This window comes from Bicyclus anynana, chromosome 6 (genome assembly GCF_947172395.1).
Source record: "Bicyclus anynana chromosome 6, ilBicAnyn1.1, whole genome shotgun sequence".
Lineage (NCBI taxonomy): Eukaryota > Metazoa > Arthropoda > Insecta > Lepidoptera > Nymphalidae > Bicyclus > Bicyclus anynana.
In genome coordinates this window covers 15,776,982-15,802,441 of record NC_069088.1, presented here as the reverse complement: position 1 = coordinate 15,802,441, position 25,460 = coordinate 15,776,982, and the positions used below count along the sequence as shown (strand labels likewise).

At 36.7% G+C, this 25,460-nt stretch overlaps 1 protein-coding gene across 1 annotated transcript in view; it reads right to left on the bottom strand.

Annotated features, from left to right (window-relative positions):
* Positions 1 to 9,989, bottom strand: part of LOC112046580 (nose resistant to fluoxetine protein 6) — a 37,523-nt gene extending 27,534 nt beyond the window's left edge. Inside the window, exons 1-2 of the mRNA XM_024083278.2 lie at positions 9,589 to 9,989; positions 3,016 to 3,227 (exon numbers count right to left, since the gene is read on the bottom strand). Of these exons, the coding sequence (XP_023939046.1) occupies positions 3,016 to 3,227; positions 9,589 to 9,886 (510 nt within the window). The 5' untranslated portion in view covers positions 9,887 to 9,989. The remainder of the gene's footprint in view (positions 1 to 3,015; positions 3,228 to 9,588) is intronic.
* Positions 9,990 to 25,460: the final 15,471 nt, after the last annotated feature.

Below are 25,460 nucleotides of genomic sequence, written 5' to 3'. Positions count from 1 at the left end.
CGTGGAATTCAGTTTTTCACAATTCCCGCGGGAACCATGGAATTTTTCGAAATGAAAAGTAGCCTATGTGTTAATCCAGAATAAAATCTATTTGCAATCCAAATTTCAGCCAAATCGCTAAAGTAGCCGCAGCGTAAAGGAGGAACAAACATACTTACACACACACACAAACTTTCGCATTTATAATATTAGTGTGATTTACTTATATGAGTACTTAGGTACTTTTGAGTGCTAATCATAAATAAGAGTTTTTAGATAATATTAGAAAGACAAAAATAACATGTAAAAGAATATAACGTTATATATTTTTTTAGGGTTCCGTAGTCCACAAGGAACCCTTATAGTTTCGTCATGTTCGTATCTGTCCGTCCGTCCTTTCTTTCAAATATACTATTACATGCAAATCACTTCATATTACCACAACGTCCGCAGCAGCGTCTATCTTTCTATTTTCACGCAAAAAAATAACTGAACGAAGTGTCATAAGGTTGTTTCTAAATAATTAGTGCCAAACATCCAATTATGTTTGCTTTTGTCAGTATAATTGTTATAAGCTGTTTTTTTATCTTTTCATAGCCTAAGTATGATAAAAAATATATAAAAATTAATTATGTTTAAAAATATGATAGATAACAAAGAAAAATTCTGAGGCAAAACTCAGGCAAAAGTTGATATGTCAGTTAATAAATATTTCCTCAATTAATGTCATATAATTATATTGTTGTAAGTTAACTGGTTGCGCAAGTTTCATAATCCTCTCTTTTTAACAAATTATGAAGGATATCAAAATAATCCTGTCTACCTACGTAAGAGCCTGTCTACACACGTTGCGTTGCGGCGGCGGTGCGGCGGCGGTGCGGCGGCGGTGCGGCGGCGGTGCGGCGGCGGTGCGGCGGCGGTGCGGCGGCGGTGCGGCGGCGTTGCGGCGGCGGTGCGGTGTCGCTGCGTCGTCTTACAATAGCTGTGGCATTCCACACGATGCGCTCCGGCGCCGCACCGGGCTTGCAACCACGCACCGAGACGAGGCGGGGAGGGGTGAATGCGTTGCGACGTTGGAGCGGCACCGCTCAGTTGTTTATGCGTCACAACATTTCTTTAACAGACTGTCCAACGCTGCTACGGTGCCGCTGCGACATAACGTTGCGTCGCCGCACCGCTCTTGTGCCCGCTGATACGGTGAAATCTTTGCGATGCGGCGCCGCAACGCATCGTGTGCCCCCGCTCTATACAGTAAATAGGTACTACGTATATTTTATTTATTTTTTATTTATTTATACTTTATTGCACAAAATAAAACAAAAACAATAACAAAGGAAAACATAGAAAACAAGTATGTGCAAAGGCGGTCTTATTGCTTATAGCAATATCTACCAGACAACCTTTGGATAAAGGAATTAATGTAATTAAATGCGGGATAGTGCAACAAAAAAAAATATATATATAATAATTAAAATAGTATATTTATATATAATACATGTATAAATATAAAATATACATAATATATAATAAAATAAATAAATAAATATATAATAAAATAAATATATAAATATACCTGAGTAATAATTATAAAGAAACTACGAATTACAACTATACAGGTAATATTTGAATAAACGACTTTTAAAAGTTCCCAGTGTCTTTGAATTACGTATTTCATAAGGAAGACCATTCCAGAGAGTAATTGATGTACGTGTAAATGACTTATTATAGAACTTAGTGTGGCTAGGAGGAACATGCAACCGACTGTTTGTACAAGCTCTCAAATTTTGGCGCTCAGTATTTGAGCCATGAAAAGAAAATTTCTGTTTTAAATAAGAAGGAGTGCAAGGATGATAAAGGATGGAGTATAAAAGAGACAGAATATGCAGTTTACGACGTTGTCTGATAGGAAGCCATTTCAGACGAGCACGATATTCAGATATGTGATCAAACTTGCGTAAACAGAAGATGAATCTAATACACATATTCTGAAGACGCTCAAGTTTGTTGAGCTGTTCTTCAGACAAGTCAGGATAGGAAGAGTCGGCATAGTCTAAGAGTGGAAGAATAAGAGAATGCGCTAAGGAAATTTTTGTTTTAATAGGAAGAAAATTCTTCCAACGTCTAAGGCATCCGATAGTGGCAAAAATTTTTCGGCTCACCTCAGCAATTTGTGGGCGCCAGGATAATGTATTGTCAATTAATAATCCTAAGTTTTTCACAGTCGGGCTAATGCTGACAACTGCATCGCCAAGTAGAATGGGAGGTAAACTAATCGACGCAATCTTTTCAAGTTGTTTGGAACCACCCAGTATGGCAACCTGGGACTTTTTTGGATTAACACTTAGACCGTAGGATGCACTCCAAGTATTAATTAATCCCAGAGGTAAGTATAGTTTAATCCCAGAGGATATATTCGCCTCGTAGTGAGTCGCAGGCATTTAATATATTATGTATGTGTGTGTGGGATATGTATTGATTACTGTATATATTTGTGTTGCGTTCCATTTAATTTGTTTGAGGTAAAGGTTTGCTTTTCCACGTCTATTTTGATGTTTTAATTTACACTATATTAAATTCCAGTTTTAGAAGTAATTATGGGTAGGTAAATTCGAGTGCTGGACTGAAAGGAAGCTTTATAGTAATATTTACTAGGTACTAGCTAAATATTTTTTTGTTGAAGGCCTTAATGGCTCTATAGTTATGGGATAAGTCAGCTTGTACGGACTTATATTATACATCGCATCCTACCATCCATCGAAGGTATTTTACCATAATCTATACTTATTTATAAAGCTGAAGAGTTTGTTTGTTTGATTGAACACGCTTATCTCAGGAACTACTGGTCTGATTTGAAAAATTCTTTCAGTGTTAGATAGCCCATTTATCGAGGAAGGCTATAGGCTATATTATCTCCGTACTACGGGAACGGGAAACACGCGGGTAAAACCGCGCGGCGTTAGCTAGTGTCGGATAAAATTGCAACGGCAATTAACACAAAACAAGTCACGCGCCTTAAATATAAGTCGTAATACTTACATCTGTGACATTGCTTCTGAGGTAATGGCCACTATGTATCAAATAGTCCAAATAATCGTATCCCATATCTCCACCGATGTCAACTTGCAGTGACGCCAAACAGTATTTGCCACGCACCGCCCCATCGACCGCCAAGCATTCGTCGAAGTCGCCATATTGGTTGGCATTCCCGCTCAGTATACCGGCCGGCGGCTTGGCCGTTGCGTCAAACACTGGAACAAATGTTTGCGATTAGATTATAGCTTATCTTAAGAGCTACGGCAAAGTTTGGCCATTTTAATCCGAACTTGCTTTGTTGTCTTGTTTTCAGATGAGTCAACAAAAGCACTCCTACAAGATTAAAGATAAAAGGTCAATCTTGTTTTGGAACTATGTGAGAGTTCTGGATATGATTCATGGGGGTAGGGATAAAATAAAACGGTGCGAGTTTCAGGAAAACAACAAGAACGTTTAAAATGTGTGCTTGGTATTCGGATAGAGGAATTTGTTGCGTGAACTGAGTTTAGTTGTTTTGTTGTTCTAACTTCAGTTTAATTTTATTGCTATTGCATGCTTTTAGAATGTTTTGAGGTCATATCTGGAAAGACGCAGCGAATTTCGTTTTTGTTACTATGAAACTATTGCTGACACCGTGGCTTTAGGACGAAAAGGCGGATTTACATTTGTCTGACGTGATGTGCAATGAAATGAGAAATGACACAAAAGAACCAACCGACATAGCTCAACGAGTTGCGAAGCTTAATATAAAACTATGTAAATGTACCATATTCTGGCGAAATAAAATTGATTGATTGATTGATTGATTGATTAAGTGGCAATGGGCGGGGCACATAAGAGCCGATGGACGTTGGGGTCCCAAAGTGCTGGAATGGCGACCCCGCACTAGTAAACGCAGTGTTGGTCGACTCCCCACCAGGTGGACTGACGAAATCAAGCGAGTCGCGGGGATTCGCTGGATGCAGGTGGCTCAGTATCGTGATGTTTGGAAGTCCCTACAAAAGGCCTATGTCCTGCAGTGAACGTCCATCGGCTGATATGATGATGACGTGATGGGACGTGGCGCATCAGAACAGAATCGGTATCATACATTTTGTATGGCACCGTTTACACTTATGTGTTATGACATGTCGTGATGGCTTCTGTTGCGTCGCATACAAAATGTATGAAACCGATTCTGTTCTGATGCGTCACAACACGACACGTCAGACAAATATAAATCCGGCTTAACACGTGTCAATGGTTCTCATAAGTATAAGTATGAAATGCATTTTTCCGACATTTTCTGCAAGATATCGTGAGAAATGATCCAAGTCGCCGTTCTTCTTCGCTTTCGCTTCGTGGCAACCCTTAAAAACCCTTTGCTAGAGGCATTTCAAATTTGGATAACAGTGTTTTTCAAAGGGTTTTCAAAGCTAAGTGATTGGAGACATTGGTTGGTAAATTTATTTTTTATTCAGTTTTTTTTTATACTTTACAAGTAAGCCCTTGATTACATACTCGCCTGATGGTAAGTAATGATGCATTCGAAGATGGAACCGGGCTAACTTGTTAGGAGGTGGATAAAAATGGTATGCCCTTTCGGTTTCTACACGACATTGTACGGAACGCTAAATCGCTTGGCGGTACGTCTTTGCCGGTAGGGTAGCCAGACCTGGACCAATTAAGAAAACCTTAATCGGCCTAGCCAGGGATCGAACCCAGGACCTCTGTCTTATATATCTACCTCGCATACCACTGCGCCACGGAGGCCGTCAAACTATAATGATGTCTTGTTCTGTAATTGATATATGAATTGACTACTCTCGTGTCCTTTCACAATGTATAGCCCGTGCGCATTAACTTGACACCTGGCTATCAAACACATCCATAAAAACACAGTACAAACATCTTTCGAGCCAGGTGCTGTAGTTATCGTGTCGATGTTCTTATATTCGTCAAGCAGCATAGCTCTGTTTCATCAGTCAGGCTATTCGTTAGATGGCTTTCAGAAATGAATGGTGATATTGATTCATTTCTGAAAGCGTTTGAACGAATATCCCAACTGAAGATAACAAGAACACTCGTTTTACATTGAATGGTTCTCTACGGGGAAAATAAATATTTTTTTATTGGCTAATGGAGTTGCGTGGAAAATGTCAAACATTTATTGTTGGTTTATGTTATTATTTTGCATCCTATTACCATCTTCAGGAGGTCCACCTAATTGGAGACATCCTAAACATACATACATAAGTGTCGTCGTTATCAACCCATATTCGGCTCACTGCTGAGCTGGAGTCTCCTCTCAGAATGAGAAGGGTGATCGTGTGTAACGACAAAGAAGAAGAAGAATACTCCTCTTGCCAAGTTGCGGTCTCCAGTTCCTGATTTCACAACTTCAACGACCATCGATCGGTCGAGTTATATGACCAGCTCATTGCCACTTAGATAATAGTCGAGCCAAGTAGATATTATGTCGGTTTTGGTTTTATTCCTTTGGCGAATCACTTCGTTCCGGACTTTATCACTCAAACAATCAGCATCTTTGCATTTTTCTACAATCTATACTAATATTATAAAGCTGAAGAGTTTGTTTGTTTATTTGATTGAACGCGCTAATATCAGGAATTACTGGTTCGATTTAAAAAAATCTTTCAGTGTTAGATAGCCCATTTATCGAGGAAGGCTATAGGCTATATATTATCTCCGTATTCCTACGGAAACAGGAACCTCACGGGTGAAACCGTGTGGCGTCAGTTACTAACTTGATATTTCAAAAAAAAACATTATTTTGCAGGAGTAAATTTTTTTTAATTTAAAAAAAATTGTCTTTTGAAAAAGTGTTTTTTGGAATACCACGTTATTAAAGCACTGTGGCGAAATAGTCTTCTTCTATTACTTACTATGAACAAAAAAAAACAGAAAAAAAAAACAGTGCAGTAAAACACTGTCAAGTCAAGGTTACGGTCGTACGTCCAATAACATGGGAGCAAGTTTTTCGTTGGTCGCCGGCTAACATTGACCCTTGTTACGTCGATGGTGAAATTCCTGCGAGTGGGCTCTGAATGCGTAATGCGGCCGAGATTGGCGTTTGAGCGGTTCACTTCACTTGCACTATGCTCAAAATTATCATCATCACTAGCTCGTGACTTCGTCCGGAATTTAGTTTTTCACAAATCAATCGGGAACCATGGATTTTTCCGGGATAAAAAGTAGCCTATGTGTTAATCTAGGCTATAATATATCTCAATACCAAATTTCAGATAATTCGGTTCAGTAATTGAGGCGTGAAAGAGTAACAAACATTCATATCATCAAAATCGTCAGTTTTCGCAAATCTTGGGAAACCATGGATTTTTTCGGAATAAAAAGTAGCCTATGTGTTATCCCAGAGTAAAATCTATTTGTGGATATCATCAGTAGGTAGATGACTTTCTCGGTTCATTTGATGTTTATATAATACTAGCTGACGCCGTGCGGTTTCACCCGCGTTGTTCTCGTTCCCGTAGGAATACGGGGAAAATATATAGCCTTCCTTGATAAATGGGCTATATAACACTGAAAGAATTTTTCAAATCGGACCAGTAGTTCCTGAGATTAGCGCGTTCAATCAAACAAACAAACTCTTTAGCTATATAATATTAGTATAGATAATAATAATATAATAGGTTGTTGTACCGGTTGCTTGGGCACTCAAATGTCCCGCACCGGGAGGCTTCATTTTTATATTTATTATATTTTATATTTTTATATTAACATTGTTAAAAAATAAAAAAAAGATAAATAAATAAATGAGAGAAATTATAATAGGTGAAGACCAAATTAGTCAATAGGGCAGCATGTGAAATTTTTACAAATTAATGCAGTTAATCATTAATTTGTAAAAAATACATTAAAATTGGTTCACAGTCACATTGGTCGAGATATTGAATGACTTCGTCTAAAAAAGAAATTCCTTAGGTTAGTCATAATTATTATTACCGATAGCATGTCATTGACCTTAACTATTATAGATCATATTACGAATTTGTTTACTGTCGAAGTTTTGCTGTCGAAATCCCGACACTTGAGTAGGTAACTAATTACTATGTACCTAACCATTTATAGTTTGAGAGCTGTTTTCGCTAGACCTTCGTAATCAATACTTTTATACTAATATTATAAAGAGGTAAAGTTTGCGAGGTTGTAGGGGTAATATCTGGATCTACTGAATCTATTTTGATAATTCTTTTATCGATAGAAATCCACGTTTCTGCGAGAATAAAAATAAGGGTTCCGTTTTTGTACTACGTACGTTCGGAACCCTAAAAAAGAGTGGTTTTATATATGTATGTATATGTTATGCTATAACATATATATTAAACTAGCCGACGCAGTTTCACTCGCGTAGTTCCCGTTCCTGGGAGATTATGGGAATAAAAATATATTGTCTGTCATTACCGAATAACTCGACTTTCTAGTGGTAAAAGAATTTGGTTCAGTAGATCCAAAGATATCCCCAACAATACCACAAACTTTACCTCTTTATAATATTAGTATAGATTAGTTCATAGTTAGAAATTGGCAGCAGCCAACTGCCAAATTATAACTATGAACTAAAACTAAAAAATGTTATTTAATAAAAAAATGCAGTACCTACCTACGGATACAAATAAATTCAGTACGTACGCAACGTATGTATGGCATATAAGTAGCTTATATAAAAGAGGATTTTAGCATTAGAATATATGCCATGGTACTGTCAATTAGAGAGCAAATCTTATTTCGTAATGTGTACAAAAATCCAAATACAAACGAATCCAATAGTACCAAAGTCCTCGACATACTTCGATACATAAACATGGTTTTTTATTTGGTTACAAGTTAGCGATTGACATTATACTGCGATTATTTGATAAATATTTGAATGTTAACACAGCCAGCGATGCCCAGATCTTTGGCATTTTATAATAAGACTAGCTGGACGCCGCGCGATTTCTCCCGCGTGGTTGTCGTTACTATAGGAATACGGGGATAATATATAGTCTATATCCTTTCTCAATAAATGGGCTATCTAACACTGAAAGAATTTTTCAAATCGGACCAGTAGTTCCTGAGGTTAGCGCGTTCAAACAAGTGAGTGCTCCTACCATTGCTAATTACGATGGGCAACAGACTAGGATTAGCGTGACTTTAGGAGTTCGCATATCACGTGTTTCAAGCGGTGAAGGAAAAACATCGTGAGGAAACCTGCATACCAGAGAATTTTCTTAATTCTCTAGGGGTGTGAAGTCTGCCAATTGAGCTAGCGTGGTGGACTATTGGCCTAACCCCTTTCATTCTGAGAGGAGACTCGTGCTCAGCAGTGAGCCGAATATGGGTTGATAATGATGATGAAGGTAGTAGGTACTAAGTCCCAGACCCTAAATCTTTCTATACGGCGTATAAATATTTTTTATATTTTCTTCAGGTTAGTATAAAAGTCCAATGCGGTTTGGTGGAGTAGGCTGACAACGTTTGATTTTTGATTTATTACTGTTGGTTGATGTTAATTAATAATATATAATTGAGTGCTTGAGTGAGATAGTATAGTTCTAGTTGATTGCGCAACAAAATCAATTATTATTTTTTAAATAAAAAGCTAATATGATTACTTGGCCTATTTCCTATTTTGGTATTTATTATCAACCTATTAAAAAAATACAACATTGACAACATGTCATATTATATATCACAGTATGTACGTATGTAGCTATGATATAAAATACAAATGTCATCCGGTGCTTACTGGTGGATATCGTATAGTAGGTATATAGAATAGAATAGAATAGAATAGAATATATCTTTATTTGTCCACACACGAGTAATAAAATAAAATAAACAAACAGAACACACAAATATCTGGTCGTGGACAAAAAAGGTATCCACCTCAGCTGTGTATATGTAGATGACATATTGTCATTGTCAATAGATTTGTTGTCAAATCGAAGATTGTTATCAACACGATCTATCTTCGATTTTCCGGTGAAAATAAAAGTTAATTTATTAGGTAAGTGTACCTATGTTTATATACAGAGCAGGCGGTGTAACAGAAAATACAAGTTCAAATTTTTAACTGACCGGCCGGCTTCTTCCTCGGTTGTTATTATGTTTAAAAAAATAAGTTATAACACTAGTACATGATCACCCGCTGATCAACTGAAAATATATTTCAACTTATTCAAGAAACAGTAATTCGATCTAACTAAAATCACCTTTTTAGTTACAAAATATTTAAGGGGATCTTTGCGCTAGCTACAAGAACTAGCTTCTTGTTGTTTCGTGATTCTAATCAACATAAATAATGTCAAATTAAATATCTTTTTACCAAGTCTTAAATCAATTGCAAAAAACACATATGAAATCGATGATAGATTTCTCAATAAAAAGAAGATAAAATAAATATTTATATAGCTTAAGCCTTATCTTTTTGTTTTGTGATACTAATTGATATAAATAATACCAACTTACCTACATTATTTTCATTAAAAAATAAATCATACAATCAACAAACAGTAGCTACATACAAATTCAAATATGCTAGCTATCCAATAAAAAAAAAATTAAAATATTTACTTCTCAACGCCCACAACTCCAACTGGTCGAGGCTGTCCAAAAACAGCTGACTGTCCCTCCGACACTGTTCACTGGTCCCATTCACCGGCACCATGATCCTGGGGAACTTATCCCACAGTCCCAGTACATTGAACCGCACACTTTCTTCGTAACTATCATTTTTGACAACATTCAACAATGTCCTATTGAAGATCGATTCTTTCAGTATGTTGTCTTTTATGGTAACTTCGATACATTCACGTGCGTAAGCGCAGCATATGAAGCCGGCGAGCCACGCCAGCAAACCGCGCGGTGCCATGTTTATTACAACAATGATAACTCGTGAGCGACAACTTGGTATAAGCACGTACACCCGGCAGCATCGCACTTGAACAATAACCCTATGGCACTGACATCCATCCGAACCGATACAGTGATACAACACAATGGGTTGGCCAACTTTATTTTTTTTTAATACCTGCTTTACGAAAATAAAACTAAATTAGTTAAATGCGCAAAATACATCACTATCACAATAATTTTAACAAATTTTATCAACTTTTTAATCATAGATTAAAGGTAGGTTGGACCTTCCCTTAATCTACGATTGAAAAGACGCGTTATTAAATAAAATAATCGAACTTTTTAATATTTTTTTTTATAATGTTTTGTACCAACTTTTCACTGGGAACTGATCATTTGTTTTACGAAAATTGTTTAACAATTGTAATCACAGGTGTAGGATAAAATAGAATTACATATTACGTTTTAATCAAATTTTGCGTGTTTTGTACCGCCTTTTCACCGGTCACTGATCGAATTTGCAGAGTGAATCATAAACAAACTTTTCTGAATGAAGTGTAATGAGTCAAATAATTATTTAGTTCATTAATTAATAATTATGGTAGGTAATTAGACTTTCCGATGATTAGGTTTTTTTCAAGAATTTTATTTTTTAGTAATAACGACCTCTCCAATTGTATTTAGCTCACATCAGAGAGGCTTGGTTTCTAGTCGGGATTTTCATTTAAAAATTTAATTTTTAGTCTAAATCAGCTCTTCTCTGAAACGGTGGTAGGATGAGCTATGGCTAGTAGCTACTCATAGCCTCATGGTACTGCTTGACCACAAATTCAGGGGTTTGCATAAAATATATACAATATCTATACTTATATTAAATCTGTAGGGAGGTAAATTCTGTACATGAAATATGTTTCCAAAATAAATAACTATCAGGGGGTGATTAGTGATCGATACTAATGCCAAAAATGCAATCAGTAAAGTCTGTCTGTCTGTATGTTCGTTATAGAAACAAAAATTACTCGACGGATTTTAAAAAAATTTGGTACAATTATTCTTCATACTCCTGGACAGGTTATAGTATACTTTCATCACGTTACGATCAATAGGAGCAGAGCAGTGAAGGGAAACGTTGGGAAAACAGGAGAAATTACTCGATTTTTACAGCAATACAACTGTAAGGGCTGGATTAAAGAGGTCTAAGGACGGACGAAGTCGCGGGCGTCCGCTAGTATACAATAATATCCTAAAATACAGTAATACCTACCTATAAATGCGAAATAAATATTTCTGTCTGTTACCTTTTTACGATCAAACCGTTGACCTGCAGGCTAATTCACTATCTTTGACTATGCTAGTTGACATATACGAAATTGAGATTATATGTAACAAATGTCATCCGGTGTCTACAAGTGCATATCATACAGTAGGTAGATGACATTTCCCAATTGATTTTATGTTTATTTTTATAGGTTGATAATAAAGACCAAAATAGTGAATAGGCCAGCTGATCTTAATTTTGTTACATTGGTTTTAATTACTGGTTAGAATTTTGACATTAACATAAATAGGCTCTTGACGAAGAACATAGGCTATTTTTATGGCGAAAATATAAAAAGAAAAGGGTTAAATTAGGATTGAAACTTTGTATCATGAAACCCTTTAATTTTTCTAGTTATTGAATTTTAATTGTAGAAATTGTATATTGACTAACGGTAAAAATTAAAATTTAAGTAAGGTTTTGTGAAAATTGCCGACATAAAACATACGAAATAGAATCTCTTATGGACTTTTTAAGTCGGTTAAAAACCTGTATGGTTCTAACGGTGTACTAAAATAATCAAAATAATGATGACCATCTCGTTAGTCCACTAATTAACGTGGCTTTGGATAAGGAGGTTTTGGGTGTTTTCTGGTTCGGGCTATAAATGTTTTGGTGTCGAGAAGTTAGTGTTTTGACGGCCTCTGTGGCGCAGTGGTATGCGCGGTGGATTTACAAAACGGAGGTCCTGGGTTCGATCCCCGGCTGGGCCGATTGAGATTTTCTTAATTGGTCTAGGTCTGGCTGGTGGGAGGCTTCGGCCGTGGCTAGTTACCATCCTACCGACAAAGACGTACCGCCAAGCGATTTAGCGTTCCGGTACGAAGTCATGTAGAAACCGAAAAGGGATGTGGATTTTCATCCTCCTTCTAACAAGTTAGCCCGCTTCCATCTTAGACTGCATCATCACTTACTATCAGGTGAGATTGTAGTCAAGGGCTAACTCGCAAAGAACAATAAAATTATAATATAAAAAAACACCCCCGTGCCTATAATGAACATCTGATGGTGATTGGTGATTTTTATACAGTCAAAACATTACGCCCGCCATACTAAACCCACAAGCTCGCAAACCCACATTGGAGCAGTGTGGTGGTTTCAAGCTCCATATTCGCAATTGCCGTTCCATCAAATATATGGAAAAGTTGTAAGCTCAATAAAACATTTTATTTTAAATTTGAATAAGGAGCGAGGCTTGGCTAGGCCTGGGCCGTTAATAGGCTAATAGTGGTGAATAGGAGAAGGAGGAAAAGTGTGATGAAATTGGAAAATGTCGTACGTGCCGTTTCACACGATTTATTAAAACTTTGATCCATATTAGTACAACGGGGTCAATATATCGATTATCAAATTAATTTAATATCCATTTAACAATGCGACCAATTACAGTTTTTGTTAATTACAACAATTAATCTATACCTACCTACTATTACTTATTACTATTGTAAATTAAGCTACGAGTATATCAAAGTATCTCATTGGCCCGGTTGCAGGTCAGTCGTTCTTGGCCCTTGGGTTAGAAAAGAAAGAAAGAAAATAAATTTATTCAAATGTAAAAGTTACAGACAGTCAGTACCCTATCCTTATGACAGCATGTCTGTCTGTAAGCCTTAAAAAGAAAGGGTGTACAGCTCAGCATATGCCGTGCTAGTGCAAGTATAATATACGGCGCTGATTTTCAGCTGAGACCCGTGTGACGTCACAGGCCAAGAGCCGTGCTAGCCCAGTGAATATGACCTCTTCCTTCTATTTGGGGGCGCAGATTCGAATACGGGGCATGCACCTCCAACTTTTCAGTTGTGCATTTTAAGAAATTAAATATCACGCGTCTATAACGGTGAAGGAATACATCGTGAGGAAACCTGCATACCTGAGAATTTTCTTAATTCTCTATGTATGTGAAGTCTGCCAATCCGCATTGGACCAGCGTGGTGGACTATTGGGCTAACCCTTCTCCATTCAAAAGTGAGCCGAATATAGGTTGCTAATGATGGTCGTCGATCACGTAGAATATGTTTTTTGATTATGTACGTCGGAGATTCATTTTGTTATCTAAAAGGTGAAGTCTAATTTGCATTTGGCAAACTGGTGGAAGGTCTATCAGGAGGCCTGGCCCTGAATGGGGCGGTGAAGTAGGTTGATAATGATGATTGCCTGTCTGTTTAATGTGGTTTTATCATTACGCATGCAATGCAGTTCCCACATCAGCACTGTGAATGAAATACGATGACATGTGATGCAATTCAATACTTTACATTATTGCTAACGTGTGCATCTACGGGGAAAATAGCTGTTTTTTAACCATTCATGAATATTTATTGCACAATGGGACATTAGTCTCAATTTTTTTTAATTGATTATACCTACTTTAGGACTGTCTTGTTGATTAGATAATTTATGAATGTGTGATGTTTGTGTGTCTGTTTGTTTGTCCGTCTTTCACGGCAAAACGGAGCGACGAACTGACATGATTTTTTAAGTGGAGATAGTTGAACGGATAGAGTTGGACGTTAAGTGACATAGGAATCTTTTTACCTAAAATGGAGAGTGGAAGTTAGTATGGAGCATTCCGCAATTTTTAAGGTAGAAAGCTAAAACTTGGTATGCAGACTATTTGTGACCAAAAAAACCCCCCAACCCCAACCCCTTAAAAGAGGAGGTGAAATTTTATATGGTACGTTTGGCAGTTTTCAAGGTAGGATATGGTAAGGATAGGGTAGTGGTAGAGTAGGGGTAGGGTAGGAGTAGGGTGGGGTAAGATAGGGGGAAAGTGCACATACGTCAAAGCGGAGCTTGACTGGGTCTGCTAGTCTATAAACTCATGGTCTAAAAGATCATGAGTTTATAGACTCACTAGATTCGAGTTCTGGATTCGGCTATGAAAATAGCGTAAGCGTAGAACAAATTGACAAAAGTAAACTTTAGAAGATAGACAAATGCTGTCGTTGACTTTTTTTTGAAATTTTAATGGGGAAAAACGGTACAGTTTTGTGAAATAATAAAAATGCAAGAAATAATAGAACGTAGCTAACATTAAAGACATACTAGACAGACTTGTAATAAACTTTGAAAAACAGAAACCATTGTTAAAGAGTTATTAATAAAAAAAAAATAACTGAAAGAGAGTTCACATTGGGTTATTTCAAGGACTTCTGCTTTGTTGTTTTGCTAGAAAGAATTAGTTTAACATATAAAAATATGGTCCAAAAGTTTGGCAGACCTATTGTGGAAAAAACGGGGGCTGAATAACCGAATAATAGGGAAAACTATATTCGAATTTCAAACTGCTGTAAACTAGCTCCATATGGCTCCAATTCATATAAGGCTGTTCTACCACGAGACTACCCGTAAGCGATTCGTATCGTATAGACGTGCGACTGACACGGTTAATACTGTTATGGAGAACCCTATTACTAGAGTCATAGGGTTCATAATCTGATTGTACTTAGATTAAGGAGTGGGTTAAGTCTCATACGAGTCACCAGGTGTTCAATTCCAAATCCTTCTGCCTTCCGAACCGGTGGTAAAATCTTTACAAATAGTTAACTGACGTGTCAAAAGTACTTGTATATTGAGCCTACTTGAAATAAATGAATATTTGATTTTTGATTTTGATCCTTGAACTCTAGTTCGTAACAGTATCGGTCGCACGCTACTGGATGTGCCCCATTCAAATAGGAATTTAACCTCGGGCTGAGAAAAAATAAGTTGTAAAACTGTATATACACCTTAATTTTGATGAATTAAAAATTCTCATAAAATCTTGACTGTATCTGCGTTGTAAATTATTCAAAATGTTACAAAAATCAACTTATCGCGATTAAACTGTTTTTTTGTTTTTACATTTGACCTAGAATATCTGACGACTCAAACACGATATTTTATGAGAATTTTATCAAAACGTTTAGAACATCGAAATAACCTTCACACACAAGTGTTTATGCGAGTTTAAAGCTCTTAATCTTTAATTTTCAGATTGACCTAGTTTCATTATGCTAGCCACTCATCATCCAACTGATCGAGTGTTGTGAACATCGCGACCAACACACGATCAGTTTTATCGGCTGTCAAGCTGTTAGTGCTGCAGGCACGTGATCTTATTTGATGGTGAGTGGCTAGCATTATTTGACTTGGTAGCATTCGACCTGTATGTTGCGTTGCAGTTGCATTTGAATATCTTCGTGGGTGAATGTCCTAATAGTTCTGTTGCAAAAAAAACTAGGTAAAGATTATTTATATGCATAAAGAAACACTAATAAAACTTTACCCAATAGAAGTAAAAGTAACAGTATTAATAAGTTTTAGTGTCTCGTTAGTACAGTGCGGATAATAGAGGTACTAGATTCGAGTCCTGGGTTGGACTACAAAATTTTGGCCGCTTTTCTTTCTAAAACATTTTGAATAGCCCAGAGTTGTGCGCTGTGCCTCAGAAACTACGTTACACCACTACTTCCATAAGAACCTAGGAACTACGGATTCAAAGCCACGTACGCCAGCCACTGCACCAAAGAGGCAGTTAATATTATGCACTACAGCATATATGAATTATAAAATATTTCATCTAAAGTTTGAGAAGAAGATTAAAACAATTTAGACCAAAAGTTAATGTAGGTCGTAAAAATCTAATCCGTACCATCCATCCATACTAATGTAATAAATTCGAAAGTGAATCTGCCTGACTGTCTGTCTGTTACCTTTTTACGGTTAAAACCGATTTTGATGAAATTTGGTATAACAATAAATTGGATCTTGGAGCAGAACATAGGCTTTTAATCCTGGAAAATCCATGGTTCTCGCGGGATTTGTGTAAAACAGAATTTCACGCAAATTCGCGGGCGCTAGTTTTGGATAAACGAGAAATTCTAAGCGATGAACAAGCTTACGCTACAGATAAGTACTTAACGATTACCTATTCTGGTTTAACTTCGCAATGATTGATTAGCATGTAAGTAAATGAAAATCTACATGGTGCAATAAAATCATGCACTATGCGCTGCACGTCTGTATAAACATGCAGGAAAACAAACACCACGTATCTAGGTGTAGTGAAACACCATACAAATTATCTAAACAACTCTACGCACGTTTCATTTAGAAGCATCTTCAGGATACCCAAGTTGTACAAAGATTGTATAACAGTACTAGCTGACGCCGCGCGGTTTCACCCGCGTGGTTCCCGTACCCGTAGGAATACGGGAATAATATATAGTTTATAACCTTCTTCGGTAAATGGGCTATCTAACACTGAAAGAATTTTTTCAAATCGGACCAGTAGTTCCTGACATTAGCGCGTTCAAACAAACAAACAAACTTTTCAGCTTTATAATATTAGTATAGATAGACCAGGCGCTTGATAGTAATTGAGTGTGCATAATTCCAGCAGCGCATTCTTTTTACAATTTTGAACTCAGAAAAGCATGCAACGTTATTCGGCTCTGTGGATCTTAATCCGTATAAATAATATGTTGGTATCGCATTAGTAGATAGTTAAAACTTCAAAATGTAATATTTTTAAGGATCGTGGCCAAACGGAATCTACGAGTATCTACAAAAGGCATCTCGGATACATTTACGAATCCCTGAAAGGCGCAAGCAAAGACCTCCATTAAAAAGAACGAAGCTAAACCACAAAAACTCGTTGGTTTTCTTAATATTTTTTTCCAGTTTTCTTTCACAATTCCTTAAGTAATGAAGTTTCGTGAAAGAAAGTGTACATTTCAACTCTTTGAACCTTTTAACTGTATACAAGCATGTGAGAGCGTAAGTGAGTCAAGGTCGGTTTAACCCAGACCTCATGTAAGCGGTTTTGATTTATAAATACTTGCTGGTAATCTCCTTTCGAGTATTGTTTAAGGTTAAAGGTTGCAACTGTGAAGACTTTAAATGTATGCTGATTAACCTTTTAATCAAAGGTGGGTCATTTATATAGCACCTTGTGTTTGCAGAGTTTTATAAATTTTACATTGTGTTTTGTATTGTATTTTGTATTTGTAACATTGTTAAAATTAAAACAAGAACAAATAAATGAATGAGAGAAAAATAATAATATGCTCCCGATCGACTTTTCGGTCACGGGGGCTTATCTCATGGTCAGGGCCGGCCCGTCCATACAGGCAGGTCATCTCCTCCCGGACAAAAATCCAAGTGGGGGTACGGGCCTCGACGCTATGCCTCCTTGCCCGGGAAAGGCACGGGGGATCTTGTTCCCCCGGTCATGTTCTTCCAGCCCCTTTCGGGGCTGAGACCTTTCGGCCTTAGGCCCGTCTATACGGCGAACGAAGCAGTCGCTCCATTCGCCAAACCCTAGAGGGCGCCTAAATAGTAAAATACGTTGGTCACTCCAGAGTATGGTCGAGATCTTCACGTTCCATACTTACTTTTCAATCACAATTGGTATAGGTATATATTATTAGGAAGCAAACAGGAGAGGCACCATAATTGGATCTCGCTCCATTCTAAAATTTACTTCGGGCCGGCGCTGCTCATATCATGGTGATATCAACCATGTACGCAGGAGATGTTATAGTGCACAAGTGTGTGCGCAAGCACAGGTGCACTCTCTCTTCCCTCACTCTCGAAATCCGATGGGACGGCAAACCGACAGGACTGGTGAGAGATCAGGCGCAGGACCGACGTCTTTAAGTGCTTTCCGAGGCACGGGGGTGTACTAACACCGCTTCCCAACTCCAGGCTACTATTAAAATCTTGTAAGAAAAATCTCAATAATCAATTTTTTTTTTGGCCAGACCCAGGATTCGAACCCGTAGTTGTGCGTAGCTAAACTGGTATTATATGTTTAAATAACATTCGTTGTTGACCGTAACTAACATTGAGTTGTGTATAAATTTCCTCTTTAGAGCGCTTCTTTTTTTATACGCTAGTAACACATCTATTTAACATCATTGCTCGTAATAATATGACGTAGGTATGTATAAACTAATTTTGGTACTTTAGTATTCACCTCGGTACCTACTCACTAGTCCCTTTTACTTGATACCCATATCAAAAGTACCTTACGTAAAATTGTGCTCCCTTTTCCTAGCACTCGCCATATTGAATTTGTGATGACATCACGTACGTTTCCCACCCTTTGTCTATTGTCTGATTTAAGTCTACAATCGCCTCTTTCCTGTTAAAAGTATTTCAAGTGAAGTGGTTAGTGGGAGGCTTCGGCCGTGGCTAGTTACCACCCTACCGGCAAAGACGTACCGCCAAGCGATTTAGCGTTCCGGTACGATGCCGTGTAGAAACCGAAAGGGGTGTGGATTTCGTCCTCCTCCAAACAAGTTAGCCCGCTTCCATCTTAGACTGCATCATCACTTACCATCAGGTGAGATTGTAGTCGAGGGCTAAGTTGTAAAGAATAAAAAATAAAATAAAAAAGTAACTGAAATCAATCCTTCATGAAGTAGATAACTTAAGTCAATCCTTCATATTCAAAGCATTGACTTGATTGATTGAAATCCAATGATATTTTTTAATAGAGATGGTGTACTAGCGCATCAAAATTAAGGCGGACAAAATCAAGGGTGAAAACAAGGGTGGAAAATTGATTTAATTTCATTTAAATAAATAAATATACTTCATCACTATCTAGCCCCAAAGTAAGCATACAGAGTAGCTTGTGTTATGGGTGCTAAGATGGTTGATATTATAATAATAATATACAATTATATACTACATATAAATACTTATATAATGTATAAATACACACAGACACTGGAAAACACCCATGCTCACCACACAAATATTTTCCAGTTGTGGGAATCGAACCCAATTTTATTTTATTTTTTCGAATTTAGCCGCTTAATAAACAACTAGTCTAGTCTAGTGGAAAAGTATAAACATTTCAAATCTTTTTCTAAAAAAATCTACATAAGTAAGAGACAAGTAACTATTATGGAATCCTGCTCTTTTGAACTTTCCGATCACAAGAACAAAGAGAAGAAAAATAAAAATCAGTTTTAAAATTATCCATGTAATATTAATGTTATCGTGTTTTTTGATCTTTTTATAAAAAAATAAAGGTCAGCCGTCCAGTTACTACAATACGAACTTACAATAATTTTATTTTAGAACCTTTATAAAACAAGCTATTTTGTGAAATTTCCGGAAATATGACTTCTTTTTAATCCCTATAGAGGTTTCATCATCATCAACCCATATTCGGCTCACTGCTGAGCTCGAGTCTCCTCTCAGAATGAGAGGGGTTAGGCCAATAGCCCACCACGCTGGCCCAATGCGGATTGGCAGACTTCATACAAGCTGAAAACTGCATTAAAACCCGTTGAATATTTTATAAGATAATAAATTAATTTCATAATGATAATGATAGTAGACACTGAAGCTTTTCGTCTGAAATTGAAAAACTAAATTAAACAATGTAAAAAACCAAAATTATCCATGTAATATTAATGTTATCGTGTTTTTTGATCTTTTTATAAAAAAATAAAGGTCAGCCGTCCAGTTACTACAATACGAACTTACAATAATTTTATTTTAGAACCTTTATAAAACAAGCTATTTTGTGAAATTTCCGGAAATATGACTTCTTTTTAATCCCTATAGAGGTTTCATCATCATCAACCCATATTCGGCTCACTGCTGAGCTCGAGTCTCCTCTCAGAATGAGAGGGGTTAGGCCAATAGCCCACCACGCTGGCCCAATGCGGATTGGCAGACTTCATACAAGCTGAAAACTGCATTAAAACCCGTTGAATATTTTATAAGATAATAAATTAATTTCATAATGATAATGATAGTAGACACTGAAGCTTTTCGTCTGAAATTGAAAAACTAAATTAAACAATGTAAAAAACCTATATCTATATCTATACTTATATTAAAACTGGTCGAATTCTATACATTTATTCGTAATTTGAGATTTTACTTATACCATTTGTAACACCAAACGTTACCGTGGAATAGAGTACTACTAGCGCCATCTAGAATCTATACTTATAATACGAATTCTGTACATTTTGTACATTGAAGATATTTTGAAAATTTTTGTTTGGGGGCATTATATAATCAATACTGAAGCTAAAAATATATTTTTTCGATTTTTTGCCTGTCTGTCTGTTTGTCTGTCCGTGTTTTTTTGTTTTTCATCACACTGAAACTACTGAATTAATTTAAATTATACTTTTACTCGGTTTGAGACCATAATATGGAGAAGGTTATAGGATACTTTTTATTGCGAAAATAAAATAAGAAGGGGGTGAAATAGGGGCTGCATGTTTGTATGGAAAGTCCTTAATTTTTAGAGTTACAGTTTTAAAAATTTGTTCATAAATCATAAAAAAATACAAAATATAATGTGATTCAAGAATCTTTAAAATTCAACGTCTAAAGTTACATTGATTTCCACGCGGACGAAGTCGCGGGCGTCCGCTAGTTATACATATAATATACCTGGTCCATATACCTGGTCCAGGTAGCCGGTAAAACTTATTTTTGTCTTTAATATAAGGATGTCCCAAGGTGAACTGGGAATGTTCCCGGTATTTTAGTCACGCGCTGAAGTTTGAAAACGATGAAATACGTGACTAATTATTTATTTACAAAGCTCTTGTAATAATTCTCGGGAGTTTTAATATGACAAACACAAACTCACAAAGTAGCTAAACCTCGAGATGTAAACTTGAATTCAAATTAGCGGTTGGAACATTTTGTGCGCGATTGTATTTCTTTGTATGACTGTTACATTGTAACATTTAATGAATTTTGTTAAGTCTGATAATAATTTGTCGTCCGACAAGCTAAGTTAAAAATTAATATTTAAAAAAAAAATTGCGTGTGTCTCCTTAAATGTATTCTAAACTACAAAATATATACGGTCGAATTGAGAAACCTCCTCCTTTTTTTGAAGTCGGTTAAAAACAGATTATTATGGTTGCGTGGTATTACAAAGATAAAATAAGCTTAATGAGGCAAAGTCTATAGACAATGTCGTGATAAAACCGAAAGGGGTTAGGATTTTCATCCTCCTCCTGACAAGTTAGCCCGCTTCCATCTTAGATTGTACCACTTACCATCAGGTGAGATTGTAGAGAACTTGTAGATAACAAAAAAACATATAGGTACCTATTTATGTATTTGTTTCATAGAGATCGGACGTAGATAAAAGTTACCTGAGAATCGGCAGTAAGGATGTAATTTTTTTTATATTACAAAATCCTCAACAGCCAACCTATTAAAAATATATTAGAACACTAGCTGACACCGCGTGATTTTACCCGCGTGGTTCCCGTTCCCGTAGGAAAATGTGGATATATATAGCCTATAGCCTTTCTATAACTGGGCTATCTAACACTGAAAGAATTTTTCAAATCGGACCAGTACTTCATGAGATTAGCGCGTTCAATCAAACAAACAAACAAACTCTTCAGCTTTATTTATTAGTATAGAGTATAGATTTAAAGGAAGATATATAATTAAGTGGTAATCTAAGGTCGACAATTTTTAGAGCCATATTTGTAAGTGCGCGCAAACCATCTTCTACCTGGGTAGGTAGAAGATGGTTTTGAAACCGCACCAATGTTTTCTGTGACCGCAACACCATGTTTAACAAGAGTATTCACAGTTTGTCAATAGATTTTCAGAGCAAGAAAAGCAATATTAATAACACATTACCATTTGTAGTGACAAGTATGGTCATGTTTTGATTTAAGTCATGGCAGTAAAGAAGGCAGTATGAGTTCAAGATAATAATTTAAAAGAAATAGTATCCAAGCAAGGTCGCGATGTGTTACGCAATGGCTGTTACGTAGAAGGCGATCGGTCAGATTTTTGAAAATCTGCCAAGTTCATTGCTCGTCAAGTGAACTTTATGTTCACCTAATTGTGACAAGGGTGTGTGTATTAAATGTCACCACGAGTTTATTGTAAAGCCTCAATAGCTCCAAAGTTAAGAGGCCCGACTTAAAGCCTATGGTCATAAGTTTATTTCCCGCCTATTCAACTATTCGGCTTGTGTTAGGTCTAGGAAACAGTCGTGCTCATTTCCACGATTTTCGCTTAATTAAAAGAAAAAGGGGGATCAATCATGTTTAAGAAATAGGGTTTAAATTGACATTTGAAAAAATAAAAAGGTCAGTGTTGATCGTCCCCCCACCAGGTGGACTGACGACATCACGCGAGTCGCAGGAATTCGCTGGATGCAGGTGGCTCGGTATCGTGATGTTTTGAAGTCCCTACCAAAGGCTTATGTCCTGCAGTGGACGTCCATCGGCTGATATGATGAAGATGATGATTAACGGAGTTGTCCAGTTTGTGTAATTTTCATGTCCAGTGCCTAGCCTTTCTTGCAGGCCGCTGATTTTGGGATAATGTGAGAGTTTTCAGTGAGAGAGCTCCCCCTTGCGGAGCAATGCAAGATGAAATTCTGTAATAGGTCATATTTTACTTTTAAGATCAGCATTTTCTGGTGGTTCTATCATGTGGCCATCACCAGATACATAGATTCTTCAGACGTCCAAGGAAACAAAATAATTTACTAATGTTCCAAATCTTGAGCACAGGAGTGAGATACCTGTTAATGAATTAAATTAAATTTCTTAATATTTAATTAATAGTTAATTGAACTTACGTGAACTTTCGTAAAAGTAATAAATAAAAATTATGATTCCATTTAATTTCATTAACATTTTTTTTTAATTCAATCGAACTAATTACATGCATGAAGCAAGCAATGCTTATTCAATTGGTTACAACATCACGCGTAATTGTACAGATTTGGATTTGAGTTTTTACAATTCGGTAAATGAAGGTTCAAATTTATTTTTCATCATTATCAGCCAATGGACGTCCACTGCTGGATATATTTATTTTTACCAGAATCGATTTCAAATCTATAATAATTATTTCGAAAATAACGAATTGGGGTAGAATATAAATTCTTGGGAATCATTCCATTACCAAGGCGGAACGAACTACATGCACTCAATTGCTAGTTTTAAAATTTAAGTGAACCATAACCCCATTCGTAATGAATTATAACTACCAATTACTTTATTGATGATCAGTTGGCGATAATTTTTTCTTATAACCAAGCGTAAGGAGTTGACTGACGCTTCCGCAAGTTTATTGATACTTTTTCGTTACTTTATTATACAAAAAGAATAAAATCGATGTAAGTCTACGATATTAATGGACTTCTGGTAATAAGCAACGTAAAAATGTTAAAGAATTGATACAACTATGAAACGTGATTTTTTTTTTTTTATATAACGACTATAATTATGTCTGTTATATTATGATTATATTTGTAATCGTCATCGTCAGCCTAGTTTTCAAGGTCCACTACAAGGCCAGGACATTTTCATTATGGGAAAGGGGATTTGTAACTTAACCCAACACTCTACTCCAGAGGGAGTTGAAGGATTGATTTGATATTAATTAAGTGTCACCGCACTCGGACCACGCGCGACAGCCACAAACGCCGCCATAAGAAGCAAGAAGGGGCCACGAGTTTTTTTTTTCATTTTTTATTCTTTATAAGTTAGCCTTTGACTACAATCTCACCTGATGGTAAGTGATGATGCAGTCTAAGATAGAAGCGGGCTAACTTGTTAGGAGGAGGATGAAAACCCACATCCCTTTTCGGTTTCTACACGACATCATACCGGGACGCTTAATCGTTTAGCGGTATGTCTTTGCTGGTAGGGTGGTAACTAGCCACGACCGAAGCCACCCACCAGCGGGAAGGATGAGAGGACGGGGAGTGGACCTGGGCTTTTGATTTGATGGATTTCAATGAATCCTTTATCAAACTTTGAGTTTTTGAAACCTAACGGTAACGTTTTTAATGATTTGACTATTTATTGGCACTGAAGGAAGCACGTAGCTTCTAATATAATAAAAATATAAGTGATTTGGCTGAAATTTATAATGGAAATTGATTTCATCTTTGTTTAACACATAGGCCACTTATTAGGAAAAATCCGTAGTACCCTCGGGATTTTTTTATAAACTCAATTTCGAAAACGAAATTGCGGCCATCCTCTAAAAAAAAATACAAATGATTTATTTAGGTAACATAAACATAACAAATATAAGTTCAGTGCGATATTTTTTTTTTTATGAATATTTGTCATATTTGTTTACAATATGACCAATAATCCCATTCCCCTCCAACTAGTCGGGAAAGACTGTGCTAGGAGTGGGTACGACAATAGACCGAACCACCACCCCTCGGTGATGAGTCCAACCGCTCTTACCGTTGAGCTATTGAGGCTTTGTATATATATAAATTAACCACTGAGCCATCGAGGCACGAGAGGCAGACATGATGTAAAGTATGTTTATTTTTAAATACGTTTAGCAATATCGTTAATTATTCGCACAGTAATTTGGTCCTTAATCCCTTTTGCGTAAGCATTAGATCAGTTTACATGTCAGTCAGTTGACGAGTGCCAATCGTGCTCTGTTGCGACAGCGCTGCAAGGGCGATGCGGATTTGTAAATGATACAATTGACGATTAAAGTATTTTGTTTTTGTATAAGTTCTATTGTTTTATATTCCTTAGATACTATAAATGAAAAAAAATTGGTTTGTCTGTAAAGTCGGTTTACTGACGATAGTTGAACCTGAAACGTCATAAGAAAATACTCATAATGGTTGCATTTTTCAAAAGGAAATGTTCGTTTTTCCAAAATACTGTTTAATAATCTTCATAAACCAGTTGGCAACCCTAGAGCGAGGGAACGACGCATGACGTCATCTTTTTTCGAGCGTGCAGCCGGCTCCATCGGATTATAAGACGTTGACGTTGTTACGTCAATAAAATAAAACATATTTTTTTATAGATTGTCTAAATTTGAATTTTTTCCATATTAAATATTGGTGAACGGTCGTTATTTTGGTTTTTTTTTATTTTTTACAAGTTAGCCCTTGATTATAATCTCACCTGATGGTAAGTGATGATGCATTCTAACATGGAAGCGGACTAACTTGTTAGGAGGAGGATGAAAATCCACACCCCTTTCGGTTTATACACGACATCGTACCGGAACGCTAAATCGCTTGGCGCTACGTCTTTGTCGGACCAGCCTCCCACCAGCCAGACCTGGACCAATTAAGAAAACCTCAAATGGCCCAGCCGGGGATCGAAACCAGGACCTCTGTGTTGTAAATTCACAGCGCATACCACTGCGCCACAGAGGCCGTCAATAATATTGGTGAACGGTCGTTATTTTGGTTCAGTTTGTCTGCTGACAAATGCCTTCTCTTTAGATTTCCATTCTGTCTTCTTCTAAGTAACCTTTAGAT